We start from the raw sequence: 15,781 nt of genomic DNA, 5'->3' as shown, positions 1-15,781 counted from the left end.
CATTCCTTCACGCTGGTCAGGTGCAGGGCTGCTTGAAAGGTACCCTGGGCAACTCTGATGACACGATTTGTTACCCTTCAAATTCCCCTTTTCCGCTCCCATGCTTTTTTCCTCTACCACAGGCATGCACCCCCAGATGAACAGCCTGTCCATATTTATTCTTTCCCCACTAGCTCTAATGTTGCTGACTTTACGTCCTTATTCAGTATTTATGATGGAGTTGCCATAGTAATTTCTTCCTTGGTCAGCAGTGCTGTTAAGCTAGTACCCCTGTTTGTGCTGTTCCTCAGGTTGCTGTCTTGTTAGTGTAGCCTCAAGTCAAGGTCAGCCATCTGCATATGCATTAATCCCTTTTTGCTGTTTGTCATGCCTGGTAATTTCTCACGTTGTTATCTTGTTAGTGTAGTTGCAGTTTGGGTCTGACAGTTTGCACACATACCCTCACACCCAGAAGCCAGCCTGGTAAAACTGCTAGTGGAAGCACCTTCTCCTTCGTCTTCTTGGTCTGAATTACCAGAGAGACAGCCCTCAGGGCCAGCGACAGCTAGACCTTGAGAGAAACATCACACTTAACCTTCTCCTTTCTGCCTGCCTTTCCCCTCTTAATAAGGCCACAAAATACATGCGCATGGTCCAGCCTGTTGCTGCATCTTCTGGCGTGTTGCTCTGTATTTCTTCCTTGGCAGCTTTACAGTGGTGACCCAGAGTGGGCAAAGCTCATTAACCCTTCTCCCCTGGACCAGACAGCGGCTTGCTTTCTGGTGACTTCTTCCATTCTCTGCCTTGTCTGGCCTCTGAGCCATGTGGCGTAGGTGCCCGGAAGGGGACAGTTCTGTGCAGGCTGTCTTCCTGGAGGCTGTTCATTTCCCATTTACCCACGTTACCTCTGTGGGAACTTGACAGTGAAAACTGATTGAATGGGAATGCCTGCATTAAAAGGATCTGAGACCTATGCCAGATATTTTTACAGGGAGGCTGCTCTTCCACCAGCTAGAAGATAAAAAGGAAGAGTTCCGAGAGGATGTATGTTCCGCCCACATGTCTTAATTCAGGATGACACTCTGAAGACAACTTGCCAGTATATGAGGTCACCTATAGAAGTTTCCTTGTATTACAAAGGCCAAATAAATACTTAGGTGTCACAATGGGACTGCATCTTTCAGTTTTTCCCAATTGTTTGCTAGGGAACAGCAAGAAGTGAAGTGCCTTGTCTAGTGCCTGAAGTAGTTGTTGCTGCTGTTGCCGCTCACCTGTATGATGTATCTTCCTCCTTGGGCTTACACATGCCACCACAGGGCATTAGAGGTTGGGGTTTTTTTCCTGAAGCAGAAAAAAAGGAAACCTAATCATAGGGGAAATCTCTAGACTAAGTAAAAGGACTATATCTGGTTTCATTATCTATCTGGTTTCAGCTTACATTTCCCTGCCATCAGACCATCATGTCATATTGCAGTCTGAGACAGCACCTGCAAAACAAGCAAGTAAAAATATAATGATGAGGGTTAGAATAAAATTTCTCTTTCCACAAAAAAATGCATCTCCTTCCGCATACAGATGGTTCTTGACATGTCATAAGAAATATTGCTATGCTAAGTAATAAGAAGTACACAGTTTCTCTGGTAAAAAAAAACCAAAATTTGCTCCCTGAACCTCATGATTTGTTTCTTATTGACAGTTTAGTAGGACAGTGAGTAATGCTTAAGATAAAAAAAATAAAAATGATTCTTTGCGTTCAGGCTTGAACAAAATCCAAATCTTGAATGACTGTAGGGTTTTTTTATTTTTGGCATGGTCCACCACTTTTAGAAATGCCAATCTGCGGCAAACTGATCATTCTGCCACAATAACAGTGCTATGCAAACAAGATTTCTGTTTGGGTACAATCTGAAGGGTGAGCAGAGATTGTCCTTCAAGCTGTCCTTGTAGGTAAAACCAGCCCCCATCAAATTCAGCTTAGACCACGGCTTTATCAAAGAGAAAGATTTAACAAATCATTTAGCGAATATATTTAGAAGATACAAAATATGACTTTGGGGTCAGTTCATTGCATGTTCTTTGTTTAAATGTAGCTTGTCTACCCTGACTCAGTTACAATTCTGTTTCTGTAAAATATTTTGCTTTCCGTACAAATTGCTGAAAAGAATTTTCAAAATGTCAGTACGTGATAAGCACTTAGCATTCATAGAATCTTCTGAAAAGCCCATCTGCTATGCAAATTAATATCTAAGAGTAATTTCTGAATGGAGGTTCATAGAGGCATGATTTAGAAAAACAATTAGCATATGTTTACCTTCCAGCAATTTCAATAAAATAGGGATTTTTACTTGAATACTTTATGCAGTGAGGAATGATTTCCCAAGCTGAAGTTGTACTCATTGCAACTAATAATATCAATATATTGTTTGCTTATTAACGGATTTGAATTTTATCTGCCCATTCCTCCACCAAGTTCAAATTTCAGTGATGGAAAGTACATTCATTTGCTTTATTATTCATGAAGCATATCCTGTGTGGTTCTGTTATTCCGCACCCTGTGGGATAAGGTGACTTTTTTTTCTCAGTTGCTTTCAGGAGCACGTGCTCCTGCCGACTCTTGTCTGTCCTGTCCCGTAGTGCACCTGGTGGACATCTGGAACGTAATAGAAGCCTTGCGGGAAAACGCACTGAACAACCTGGACCCCAGCATCGAACTGAACGTGGCTCGGCTGGAAGCTGTGATTTCAACAATCTTCTACCAGCTCAACAAACGGATGCCGACAACCCACCAGATCAACGTGGAGCAATCCATCAGCTTACTGCTCAACTTCTTGCTAGCGGCCTTTGATCCGTAAGTCTGCCTTTCTTCCCTCTTCTCCCAACTGGTGAAAGGATTATACTTACTCCAGAAATATCTTTGGAAAACAATTAAACAAGCTCAATTCTGACCCAAATAATGAGCGTGTGAATAGTGCTAACAAGGGAGAAAACCTAAATTAAAGACCTCTGCTTTCCTTTCTGTCAAGCCAAATTCAGCACAATTGTGTTTTCATCCAGTTACTCAGACTCGTTCCAGTTTATATCAAAGAAGAGTTATCTACAGAAACAAATTTACATCCACTTCTAATTTGCCTTGTTATTTATTGATGCACCAGTGGCTGACACCACTGCAATGCCTCTGCAGCAGTGCCATGGGTTAATAGCTCATTATTTTGAAAGAGCTCATTTTCCGGCAAGTTCTTGCAGCTGTAAGCAATTTTTTTTTTTCTGGCTCATGCCAGTGCAGCATGATTTTGAGACCATGACAGAAATAGGATAAAGACCTGGAGGTGATAAAATTAATGTTGTTTATTACTGCATGGGACCCATATTAAAAAAAGGGCAAGTTTGAGATAGAGCAAGCCAATTACCTCAATGCATATACTGTGTATGTGTATTACAGTTTCAGAATATATGGTTATCAACCTGTACAATGTTTGTAATCCTCAAAACCGAATTATTGGAGAACAGTGGTTAAGTCTGACAGATGCAGATGACCTATTGCCTCTTTATGGTTTATATCTTGAAAATTCACCAGTGAAAACACTGGCCATGACACATTAAAATAAGGATGCTGCGCCTCTCCCCCTCCCTCATTTCCATCCTTTTGCTGAGGGCCCCAGTGCTGGGTGTCATCAAGCACCTTTTGGAGCTAGACCAGCCAGCAGCTCTGTCACCATGGCAACAGGGAGAAAAAGTAGATGTTCCACATGAAGAGGCTGCACTCTACCTCCCCTCCGGCCCCTTAGAGGGGAAGAAAAAGAAGCCAATCCGTTGTGCAACCATAGCCTTCAGGAATATATTTCTCCCCTCAAGGGCAATAAAAGAAGGAACAGGCATTTTAATTTATACCATTGTGGCTATGACAAGAACACTAAAGGACGATGAAAATGGCCAGATGCATGCATTGCTGCATGCCGCGAGCAAACTGCTTCCCAGCTGGTAAACACAGGGAAAGACCCAGGACTGTGGAAGCAAGACCTGCAATAACGTGCTTGTTTTGTACCTCGCTGTAAAGGGGCAAAGATCTCAGCTAGACATTGAGGCTACTTGCAGCAAAATGGAGGAGAGGAATTTTCTCCCCTATAGGGAAACAGAGAGTATGCTTAAAAGGGTAAGGTTTTGCTTTCCCTGAAAATGTCCAACGTGCTGTGGGTCATGACCTGTTTCTGGGCTCCCGTCAGGCCGTCCCAGGGTGAAGAGGCTGGGACCCTCGCTCCCTTTGCCAAGCAGCAGCTCAGCCTGTCGTGCTGCCCCTGAGTGGGGTGCACAGATGCACTTCCCATACAGGGGGAGCAGAGGTGGGACTGTGAGGCAGGATGGAGTCTTTTTCTCACTCTCCCCCCATTTGTAGGAACTGGACAGTTAAACTAAATTGCCTGCAGTCTTCTCTGATGAAAGGAGGGGTTTACTAGGTGCATGAATCATACTGAAATCACGATGGTCACCCCTAAAATAATGTTATCTTTGATCTGGGTTCACTCCTGTATTTCTTAGTCTTGTGTTTCAAGGAAACAGTTGGCCTGCAGAAATGCTATCCAAATTTCTAGGTAGCTACTAAGGAATTATTTTTCATGTTTATTAATGAATGTTAATATGATCACTTTTGATCATATGAATGCAGGCAATGAAAAAAAACAAAACCCAAACCCCTAAAAACCCCAGAACAGCTTTCTAAGATCAAAAACCAGTAGACCAAGGCCAAATAGCTCTGTATTATAAATGAGAAGGCTGTTCTTAAGTAATCATGGATGGTGTTTGTTTTGGTGTTTGTGGCTACACAGATTGATGGCTGCTCTTGCTGTACTGAGGGCAGGTCCAGAAAAGGTGGTGCGGTTTCTCATGTCCCATTTGAAGTGCAAAGAAAGAGAATGGAGAAATGGAGTCAACAACTTAACATGTATGAAAGGACCACAAGGGACAAGTTAATGTGTGATTTAAAATTGAATAAGACTTCCACTGTCTCACTTATTTAGTTCTAGTTAATATATCCTACCCCATGGGTACTGTGCTGGCTGAAGATCCTCCAAGCTTTACAGAGCTTCTTCCTTCATTTATAGCCTGCTGAAAACCTGGCAGGTTTCTCTGCCTTCTGGCAAGGAGTATTTCCCTAGGCCTGCAATAAGATGTCTTCTCAGGAACTAGAACCTGGCTAGCAAAACTTAAGAGGAACCACAGTAGAATGCTGTGGCATGTGTGCCAGCTTGCCCCACTGCCTGTGCTGAACTTTCATTCCAGATTTTTTGTTTTTGCATGGCCTTGAGGATTCATTAGGACTACAGATAATTATATTTCCTTTCTGCTCAACCCTGATGGGAGGAAAAAGTGGGGTAAAATATTGTGTATAAGATTTCACATGATGCTGAGTGTGACGTGTATTCACGGTAAGCCAAAACTAAAGTGCAATCTTATAAAACTGCAAGTCAACAAAATCAAAATTCACCAACAGAAATGCTGCTTCAATTAATTTGCCATTAGTTTGTGAAAAGCATCATCATGGGGTAGAGGGCCCTGACAGACCAAAACCAGTGAGCAGAATGAGGTGGTCACACTTTAAAATGTCTGTACAAAAACATGCCTGATGTGTGTTTTTAACTGCACATTAAAACTGGCCAATGGCTTTTCCTTCAAGATCTAAGGTGATTAACTGGCTTTATGAAATAATAGCATACTTTCATCACTGGCACACAAGGGCTGTATCAAAACACGACAAGTTCAAACCTCTCTGAAAAATCCATCTCAGGCCGGTGTCAAAGCTTAGACAGCTAGGTGGGATGTCAGCCTCATTCAATCAAATCAAATCTCATTCCCAAAAAGACACTTTTAAACAGACTGTAAAATATTCTGTGCTAGATCATCTTCAGCACTGACTCAGTATTGCAATACAGCTATTCCCTGCTGCACAGTTTAACTGACAAGAAAATACCTGAATTTTTGCTGTCCCTTGACATACCTGTATTACAAATGGAGCTGTGAGCTCTGGGCTATGAAACAGACCCAATCTGGCTGGAGGGGCTTGACTTCTACAAAGAAAAGAGGAAATATGTGTGCCCTTGTTTAATCAAATGCACATTTGAGTCGTATGAGTTCAATACATAAAGATGTTCAGTATCTGTTTTGGAAGTGTAACTTCTTGCTCATCCATTTATTCAGTGCTGTAAAGTGTTTATTTCTCTCTTCTCCACCTTCACTAATCTTTGAAAGCCATACAGGCCAGCTAGATTTTACAAAGGAAGTCCAGCAAAACATGCATTTCAGAGATTTGGTCATTATGCATTTTGCTCTTCTAAATGAAAGAATTTTGCTTGATTCCAATAAAATTTCCTCTCTGAAACCTGTTTGTGAAAATAGGAATTTTTAATTACAGCCTCTGACATTTCAGAATTGGCTGCTCTGATTAAGGTGGGCAGTAGGAGGCCCACAAGACCAAAGGAGTTTCATTACTTTTGGAAAAGATAATTTAAAGTGTTAGGGGAACACCACTTCATTTCTAGTTAATGAGAAGAATCCTATTTTCTCGATGTCCATTTCATGGGACACATTTGCTATTTCGAAAGATGTGTTGTAATTTCTTTATAGCTTTCCCCACCATATGGCTGTCTCAGTGTGAGTACTACTGCAGATCCTGACAAAAGTCGGCATCATCCATTTGGTACTGCTCTTCTTGCTGACCTGAAAGGCAAATTCAGCCCTGGAGCTGTACTTAGCCCCTTATGGTGTGTGGATTTTACCAGGCAGTCTGTGGGGCTTCCTTGCTCTGGGGAAGAGTCTGTCTGTCTCAGCAGCCACAAATTTGAGGAAGAAACCCTCTGCTCTGGTGTCTAAAATAATGTATTATTTTTCGCCCTTTTGTCCCCAAGCCATAGGAGATAACCTTAAGCCCTGGACTTCATTCCCTTTCCTAGGTACTCCATCCTGTGTTGTCGCTAAGTGCACATCAGCTTCAAGGTTTGCTTTTAGCATCACCAATAAACAGAATCACAGAATGGTTTGGGTTGGAAGGGACCTTTGAAGATCATCTAGTCCACCCCCCCTGTTATGGGCAGGGACAACTTAGTGCTTCTTACCAAAAGTACAATACGTGATGAATTTCCACCCTAGTGTTGTTGAGAACCCCTGAGTTGTTCAGCATATTTTACTCTGTATATGGCACCATCAACAACAACGTAATACTGCAGACGTAAGAAGTTTATCCTCCTTCATATCATGCTTTTAGTGCTTTTCTGTAGGGATCTGAAGAGTAATCTCAGTAAGAGAGGTGCTATATAAAATCAAAATATTTTCTGTCCTCTCCTGTTCCCACTCTTTGCATTAGCCAGCCTAAAGCTTGAGGGAGCACTGACTTTACAATAGAGATCTTCACGCTGCTGTGAGCCACTGCTTCAGCATTTGCTTTTACCAGGCAAACACTGTGATGCCCCAGTGCTGCCAGTCGAGGGCATCTGTAGTGCTTAGACATGGCTTAGGGCACTTCTGGATCCAAATGATATTGGCAGGTCTTGGGCCCCATTATCCTGTCAGTTCATCAGTCATGTATATTTATATATGCATGTGTGTATATGTACACACACAAATACACAGAGACATATATATTTGGAGGGCAAACTGAATTTGTACTGGCTGTAGTGATGCCTTTATGAATACAAATGACCGATACAAAATACAGTGTCAAAACTAATCAATTCAAATGGAGAGACTGAAAAGATAAATTAAATCTTTTCTTTTTTCCGTTCCATAACTGAGTATGGGAAAAGCTGATAGCTCTGGGGTAGAAAGCTGAAGGCGATTTGATATGTGTCTGCCATTCAAGAATATAATCCTATTAGTAAATGTAACTAAACCTACTGGGAAGAATAATGTAAATCTGAAGCACTTCCACATGGGCTTTAGTTTTTCCTCTGATTCTTCCATAGCTTCTTCATAATGCCATTGCTTCCACTTAGCATTTACTTTTCTTAAGTATAACAGCTCTTTTAAAGGCAGGTGAAAAACTCGTGATGAAACAGTGCAGGAGAATCCCAAAGGTTTAAAGGGTAGCAGCCACAAAAAGACCACAAAGTGACCAATTTTTGTAGCAATGCTAGGTCCTGGTTTACACAAATTAGAATCCAATCAACAAAGGACAGAAATACAGAAGACTGGAAATTCCTATACTGTGATTTTAATCTTATAAAGCCAGTCAAAGAGAACACAATGTAGTGAAAAAGAAAATGCACAAAAGCCAGCATGTAACATCTTTAACGTACTGATATACCATTCATGTCTACTGTGTATGTATATATTACTGTATTAGTCTGGTTTGGGGTTAGCAGGGAGACACAGTCACAGGCTCTGTGTCTTTCCAGGATCAGCTTATCTTTTAATTCTGATCAAACACAATTTTCTTCATTTGAGTTATGAGTGATAATCAACAGAGTGAAACAGAAATATTGATGAAGAGCTAGATTTCTATATATTGCTATTGCAGTTGGGCTATCTTATGTAAGACGTAATTACATATATTTTAACAGGAAATCTCTTATAAACATAATATTCCCTGACAGAGTAAAGACTGAAGGTCATAGAAACCCCACTTTCAAAAAATGATGCAAATTTTTTATTATCTGGTACCATCATTAGCCCTGTCAGTAGAATTTAGAAGGAGGAACGGGTGCCGTTTTGCTCAGCTCACAAATACTGGCTGACTGTCTCTTTTTTTAAATCATGATGACAATGTGTTCCCACTGATGTCATTAAACAGGCATATGGGAAGCTATTAAGTAATGCTAAGGTGTTTGGATGACAGATAAAAGTTGCTCCGGTGCAACTGTGGACTCTTACTGACTTATAGTAAGACTGAGAATTCCAAGAAAAAACACATTTCACCATTTGGACATTGTCCTGATTTTGTCTGGGACAGAGTTAATTTTCTTTTTAGTAGCTGGTGCAGTGCCGTGTGTTAGATTTAGTGTGCGAATAATGCTGATAACACACAATGGTTTTAGTTGTTGCCAGGTAATGTTTATACTGAGTCAAGGACTTTACCGTTCCTTGGGCCCTGCCAGCGGGAGGGCTGGAGGGGCACGGGAAATTGAGAGAGGACACAGCCAGGACAGGTGACCCAAACTGGCCAAAGGGATATTCCATACCATATAACGCCATGCTCAGTATATAAACTGGCGGAGTCGGCCAGGAGCTGCTGATCACTGCTCAGGGACTGTCTGGGCATCGGTCAGCAGGTGGTGAGCAGTTATATTGTGTGTCACTTGGTTTTTTTCCCTTGGGTTGTATTTCTCTCTGTCCCTCTCCTCTTCATTACAATTATTATTGTTGTTGTTATTAGTTTTACTTCAATTCTTAAACTGTTCAATCGCAACCCACAGGATTTACCATTTTCTGGTTCTCCTCCCCATCCCACTTGGGTGTGGATGGGGGGCAGAGTGAGCAAGCAGCGGTGTGGTACTTAGTTGCCAGCTGGGGTTAAACCACGACAGATGCCAAAAAAACAAACATTAAAAAGCAGATGAACTTAGAAGAGCATGTTCATGCTCGTCTTTGGAAAGGGACTTAACATTGCAGCATTTTTGTTCAGCCATTCCTGTCAATGCTGGACTTGGTTTTGCCTAAAGTGGAGGGATTGGTCTTTTAGGAGCTAAGAGTGCCTTGCAGTGTGTGAAGTCATGTATTACTCATGCAGCTCGAAGACACCAAGGTTTATATAATGGCAGGTAATCAATGGGAACCATCATGACTGTAGAAGGAGAATGAGGACAGCAAGAGGAGCAATAAAGTTAAGCCATTGTGTGCTTCAAGGCAGTTGAAGGAAGAGCTGACAACGGCTAAAGGTGAACACAGCGTCCTGAAAGTGCAGTATATGGTCTGACCCTTTCAGGAAGAAAAAAAAAAGTCTTTTGTTTTTACCTGAAAGTGACTGGATTTACAGAAAAAACTATGTCTTTTTGCCCCAAGGCATACTCCTGTGTGCATTTGGGGTTTAATACATTATGCATTTCAAGTTGACAATAGAGCACCAGACATGGCCTCCGCTTGAACAAACCAGGGACAGAACTCTTCCACATCTCACAACAAATGTCCTGCGCTTGCTGTGGATGCCGGTGTATTCCCCATTTTTCAGCAGAGTCATTCTTAAAGGTTCATAGGGTTCTGGTGAATCATTTAAAAGGCAATTGTCACGACTTGCTAACAGGTATAATATGCAGCTTATGCAATCATGTGAGCCCTTTCTGCTTTTACACATGCATTCCCTGCATTGATTTTTGCACTTACTCGCGGTCTTCTGGGGACAGAAGATGCACAGTGCACTTAGGGTATAGGGAGATCACGAGTGTGATAGGTGTTTTCCAGTGCTACTGTAGCACAAATAGCAGTAATAATCATTGCCTTAGTCTATAATGAGATAAACAGTTTAATACTGAGCTTCATATACACAATAAATCTGTTCTGAGATCTTTACAGACCAATGTACTGATGTGTGTTCCAGCAAAACAAACTTTGATTTTAAAGTTTGTTATTTCTTTGTATGTCAATTCTCATATACTGTGCATGTCATGTCCATGATATACATTTTAAATGGAAAGAGGTCCATATTATAAAATGGATATAAAATGTCTACTTTCTACTTTTGAACAGGGAAGGACATGGTAAAATTTCCGTTTTTGCTGTAAAAATGGCCTTGGCAACCCTTTGTGGAGGAAAGATCATGGACAAATTAAGATGTAAGTCTTTTGGGTGTTAATTTACCTGTTAATCATTGTTGTACTTGGAAGGATAACAGTGCACATAGAAGAAGAGGGAATTAGGATAAGTTATAGTTTCATGGCTGGGTTTGGGAATTGCACTATATATCTCTCCAAGTAAGTCCCGCTAAACATTTGGCTGAACCTCACACTGGACTTTGTTATTTTTGAAGCCAGATTGCATATATTGAAGTTCTGATTGGTGGGTTATTCTTTTTTTCCTTTGGGATGATTGAATTCAGAGTACAGCTAAGTGTCTCAAATGTTCAACATCATGAAACATCATTTAGCAATTTCTTCAAACTTCATTTTAGTGACATCTCTCTCTTCACATGTAGAAGTACAATATATTTATGCACTATTTTTATTTCTTCCCATAGGGTATATACTAATGCATTCTACTTTGAAGAATAGATTCTCATTTCACAGGATTTATTCCCAGTTCCCCAATAGCCAAGGCATAGTTTACTTGTAGCTGCAAAGAAAGGCATTCTCTTTAGTGCTATGATGTCGGTAGTTCAGGTTAAAAACACTATTTTCCAGACTTTTCGACCAAAAGATTAATGTCAACCTTCAGTTTCCTCTGAGCCTTCTACCACAGCCAAAGAAAACTGAGTTTAAAAATTGTTGTTGATTAGAGCAGACAAGTAGAAATCCCAGGTGCTAATTTAGTCTTCTGGATTTGGTGCCATTTTTAATATATTATTTCTATGTAGAAACTCAAATGCAAACTGAATTTAAATTATAAATTATATATGAACACCGTTATAAATTGAACACTGTTTGTTCCCTAGGATGCTTTAAGAATATCAGCAGGATCCATCCAGTGGAAGGTTGGAGTACGATGCTGATTTTTTGGGTCAGCAGTCCCAGGGTCCTGTTGTCAGAATTTCCCTTCCAGGTTCCTGGAAATGAAGCAGCTGACGTGACAGCCTGAAAAATGAGAGATTTTCCTTGGTCTATTATCCATTGCTAAGCTTAGGATAATTTTAAACAAGGGAGAAAGTAAAGGCATAGAAACATGCAGCTCTGCAATAATAAGACTACAATATTTTTATACATGAACAAAAAAGAGAAAAAAGAAGAGTGAAAAGTTATGCATTTGAAAGACCTTCAGTGCTTTGTGTGTCCAAAACAATAATAACTGACTTAATGAACTCATTGTCAAGATACAGATCTGACATGGTAAGCTGGCAGCAGGGAAAAAGCTGATGTTGCACATCTTGTCAAATCAGATCCTTCTTATCTGATTAAATTACTGCCTCATGCCATCCATCAGACTTCACTTTAAAAAATGGCCACACACAATGAAAAAAAAGCTGGAATATTTTAGTAATAAATTCGGCTACTTTTAAATATGTAAATGATTCACTTTGTTTTCTGTTGAGAAAGATTATAATTAAGGATGCAGTAACAGTGGAGGTTTCCGTGAGAAGAACATGTTGTTTAGCACTTCAAGTTCAAGTCAGACGATGCTGAATTCAGACCATATCTGTAGCTCTTTACTGAAGCTTTTCTTGTCTTTTCCCCCCTCAGATATTTTCTCAATGATTTCTGACTCCAGTGGAGTGATGGTTTATGGCAGATATGACATGTTTCTGCGGGAGGTTCTCAAGCTGCCCACAGCCGTTTTCGAAGGGCCTTCATTTGGTTATACTGAGCAATCAGCAAAATCCTGTTTCTCACAACAGGTAAATGAAGAGTGAGCATCCTAGATACAGGATCTCAATAACCCCTCTGAACAGGCTAAGACTTCATTCCTTTCTTAATATATGTGCGTATTTGCCCAGGAAGCACATGGCTGTGTGGAGGAGGGGTCCACTTTGCTAATTTCTGGCATGTAGGTTAGGTGCATTCAATAGGAAGCTAGTCTTTATAGGTTCTCCGTAAAACCATGGAGGAGTAAGAGAGTCAAAAAGTAATAGAGAGCAGGATCTTAATTTACATGTTCCTAAATTAGGGAACCTGAGGAGACTAGCTTCGTAATTTAAGCACCTAAGTTAGATACTTACATTTAGGTGATATTAATACCCCAAGACATGCAATTCTTCACTCCAGTTAGTTCTTGTTGCTATAAGCATATATGAGACTTTAACTTCTCCATGCAAAGCTCAACTCCTACCAAAAAATCAAGCTACATGTTTTCCAAGTGATGGTGTAAACAAGAAGTTTACGAGTGAGAAGAAAATTGCTTTAAACCTTTTTTGAAAATGGGAGTCAGTAGGTATTAGGAGATTCCTAGTCTCTTACGGATAACGTCAATGAGATAGGGTCAGGAAAGCAATGAATTTATCATAAAGAAAATATGAGATTTTTCCACAACTCACCAGACTCTAGGTGCACTGAGTACAGTACATTGGCTGCCGCTATCACCTAGCACTTCAAAAGATCCCATAACTGGGGCTGGTGGTCGACTCCTCCAATGGAGAAAGAGAATTCTTCTGGCTCTTGCCCCACATCACACTGTATAATTCCGTAAATATAAAGTAGGGGAAGATGCAGAAACCAGGAAAATGTTGCAAATAAAGTGGTATTTTCCTGCTGTTTGTCTTTCCATACGCTAACTGAATACCATTGAACAAATAAATTGAATGGAGCAGGAGTAGTGTCATTTTCGTGTAAAACAGAGTCTCATTTTTTGTTTTCCCTTAGTTTCATCACTGATCAATAGGGACTCCAGTCAACTGAAAGGCATTGTTGAAATTAGTCTATTGAATCATCTCCCAAATCATTTTACATGACAATGTTTGCATGTGTCAACTAGTCTTGCTTCACAGAGGAAGGCTTAAGACAGCACTTCATCTTATAAGAATTTACAGTGAAGTGACTTTTGGTAGTTTGGTGTTGAAGTAATAAACTGAGTGCTCTTGCATGGCAACAGGGCATTCAAGCTTTGCATCTTGGACATGCTGTTATTAAAGATGAAAAAAGCAATTTCCTTTCATGAAAAAATGTCATTCAGGCCTCATTTTCTATTTGAGAAGGCATCAGAAATGGCGCTTTCATTGACATTGCATGCAAATGAGTGGACCAGATGTACTAAGGTACTTGAAGAAGCAGTGTCTCCAAACAGGCATGAGATGGTTTTGTTCACAATCTCCACTTACAGCTAATGAGGGTTAGCTCTCTGAGTGACGCAGGTACAGAGCAGATTTACAAAGCTGCTGTTTTGCATCCATAGGCAGCCAAGTGCTCTTGTAATCTGGTCTAATATTTCACTTAAATTTACTTTATGTAATTCTCATTATGTCCTCACTAGGGATGAACTGGAGTTTTGAAATAAGGCTCAAAACAACATATCCCTATGATATTATGATAAATAATGTTTACAGTCTTAGTTACACTATAGGTTGTTCTTTCACTCTCTTAGGCTGCACTTAGTGTTACCAAAAGTCGATACCTTGGGATGTTGGGCACACTCTGTTGTTCTCAGTATGGATCACTTTTACTTACCAGAAGCCTTTCAGCCCCCTGATATATAGATTTCTCAATTTCAGAGAAAGAAAAAATTCTGGGAATGATCTTCTGCTCACGGTGTCAAATCCATTTCGACTTGCATCTGAAAGGATTTTTCCTATTGTAGAAATGTTTTATTGTTCCCCGTTGTACTGGTTTACTTGATCAAACCATGTATTTTCCTCTGTCTGTGAACCACCGCTAGATTGAATGACTGTTCAAAATAGAAACAACAGTATTTCCTCAGCAGCAAAATTATGGAACAGAAATGCCAGAACAAGTGACTTAATATTGCAGAATACAAATCTGTGGCTCAAAAAGGAGTTTTATTGCCACCGCTTTCCCCCATAGGTAGGATTATTGTTAAGTTATACTATTGCTATTATTACAAAAAACACTTTTCAGTTCTCTTTCTTTTATCCCAAACTAAAAAGATAGGCACTAACTTCATTTTCTTAGCACTTAGCTAAGTGTTATTCCACAAACCTAGACTCCATCTGCATGTAGTATATATTTAGAAAACAGTTTTCGGTTTCAACTTTCCCAGCAGCTGGAAAAAAGAAAAAGAAAAAAAAAAAGTGAGAGGAAAATACGCCTTTTAAAATGTATGTAAGTTGCTCTGTTGGTGTCCTTTTAAGGGACACTGCTCTCTCTAATCCATAAAATCAGTGGCCTCCAGAGGAGTTTGGCCATAAAGCTGTCAGTGAAGCTGAGTTGCTTTATTTGGTGCAAATCAGGTTTTAAATTATACCTGCATTCAAAAGCCTACTGCATTGTGGAAGAGCTGTTCTTGTCTCCCCATCTATTTGCTTGTTTAGACCAGTTGTGTGTTTGCTGCCAACTTATCTGCCTTCAAGAGCAGAGAGAAGACTTAAGGCTACTCAGCTCTGCAGTATGGGGCACTGGAAGACCCTTCTTTTCCTAGACTTCATTCTCCCTTTTTTCCTCCTGTTCTCAGTTCTGCTGCAGACAACACAGACATCTGCCGGTGGCATTGGTCAGCAAAGCCATGCCAAACATACACAGCAGATCTCCAAAAGAAAGGTCCTTTTCTGTGAGCTGGTGCTTATAGCATAGGATGCCTATTTGGGAGGTGGTTATCCATTCTCCGTGGGTGGGAAGATCATTCGTGCAACAAGCAGGTGGCAGCTGTTTGATTGGACTTTCATACTGCAGGTATTGTGGGAAAAGATAGTATTTTAATGAGATTTAGAGCTCATATTCTAGCTATTTCTGTTCATTAAAGAATCAAGACCATTTTCACAACTAGTCTGAAGTATATTCTCTTCTCCTAGGGACAAATATCTTTATATATTTCCCAATATCTTGCAATATTTCAGCCCTGAGACTGTTACAGAGTGAGGTGTTTTCCATTGATCACTCAGTATATAAGAGAAACAATGATTTTCTTTACATCTGGTGGCAATTGTATAGAAATGCAGCACAGACACTCCATCTGGAAATCTCAGCTCTTAAAAGCATTCCACAACACGCAGAGATGATACATGTCACTGCATAGCTGCTGTTTTGCTTCCTCATGGGGTAACCACAGTTATTTAGCAAGTTAAAGCAGT

General features: G+C 40.3%; 1 protein-coding gene across 7 annotated transcripts in view; it reads left to right on the top strand.

The window, feature by feature from the left end:
- Positions 1 to 15,781, top strand: part of DTNA (dystrobrevin alpha) — a 234,536-nt gene that overhangs the window by 159,995 nt on the left and 58,760 nt on the right. For all 7 annotated transcript variants that reach the window (XM_056331940.1, XM_056331938.1, XM_056331939.1 and 4 more), the window contains 3 exons: positions 2,614 to 2,827; positions 10,645 to 10,730; positions 12,288 to 12,442. In XM_056331940.1, the coding sequence (XP_056187915.1) occupies positions 2,614 to 2,827; positions 10,645 to 10,730; positions 12,288 to 12,442 (455 nt within the window). The remainder of the gene's footprint in view (positions 1 to 2,613; positions 2,828 to 10,644; positions 10,731 to 12,287; positions 12,443 to 15,781) is intronic.

This window comes from Falco biarmicus, chromosome 3 (genome assembly GCF_023638135.1).
Source record: "Falco biarmicus isolate bFalBia1 chromosome 3, bFalBia1.pri, whole genome shotgun sequence".
NCBI lineage: Eukaryota > Metazoa > Chordata > Aves > Falconiformes > Falconidae > Falco > Falco biarmicus.
This window is presented reverse-complemented; position numbering and strand designations above follow the sequence as displayed.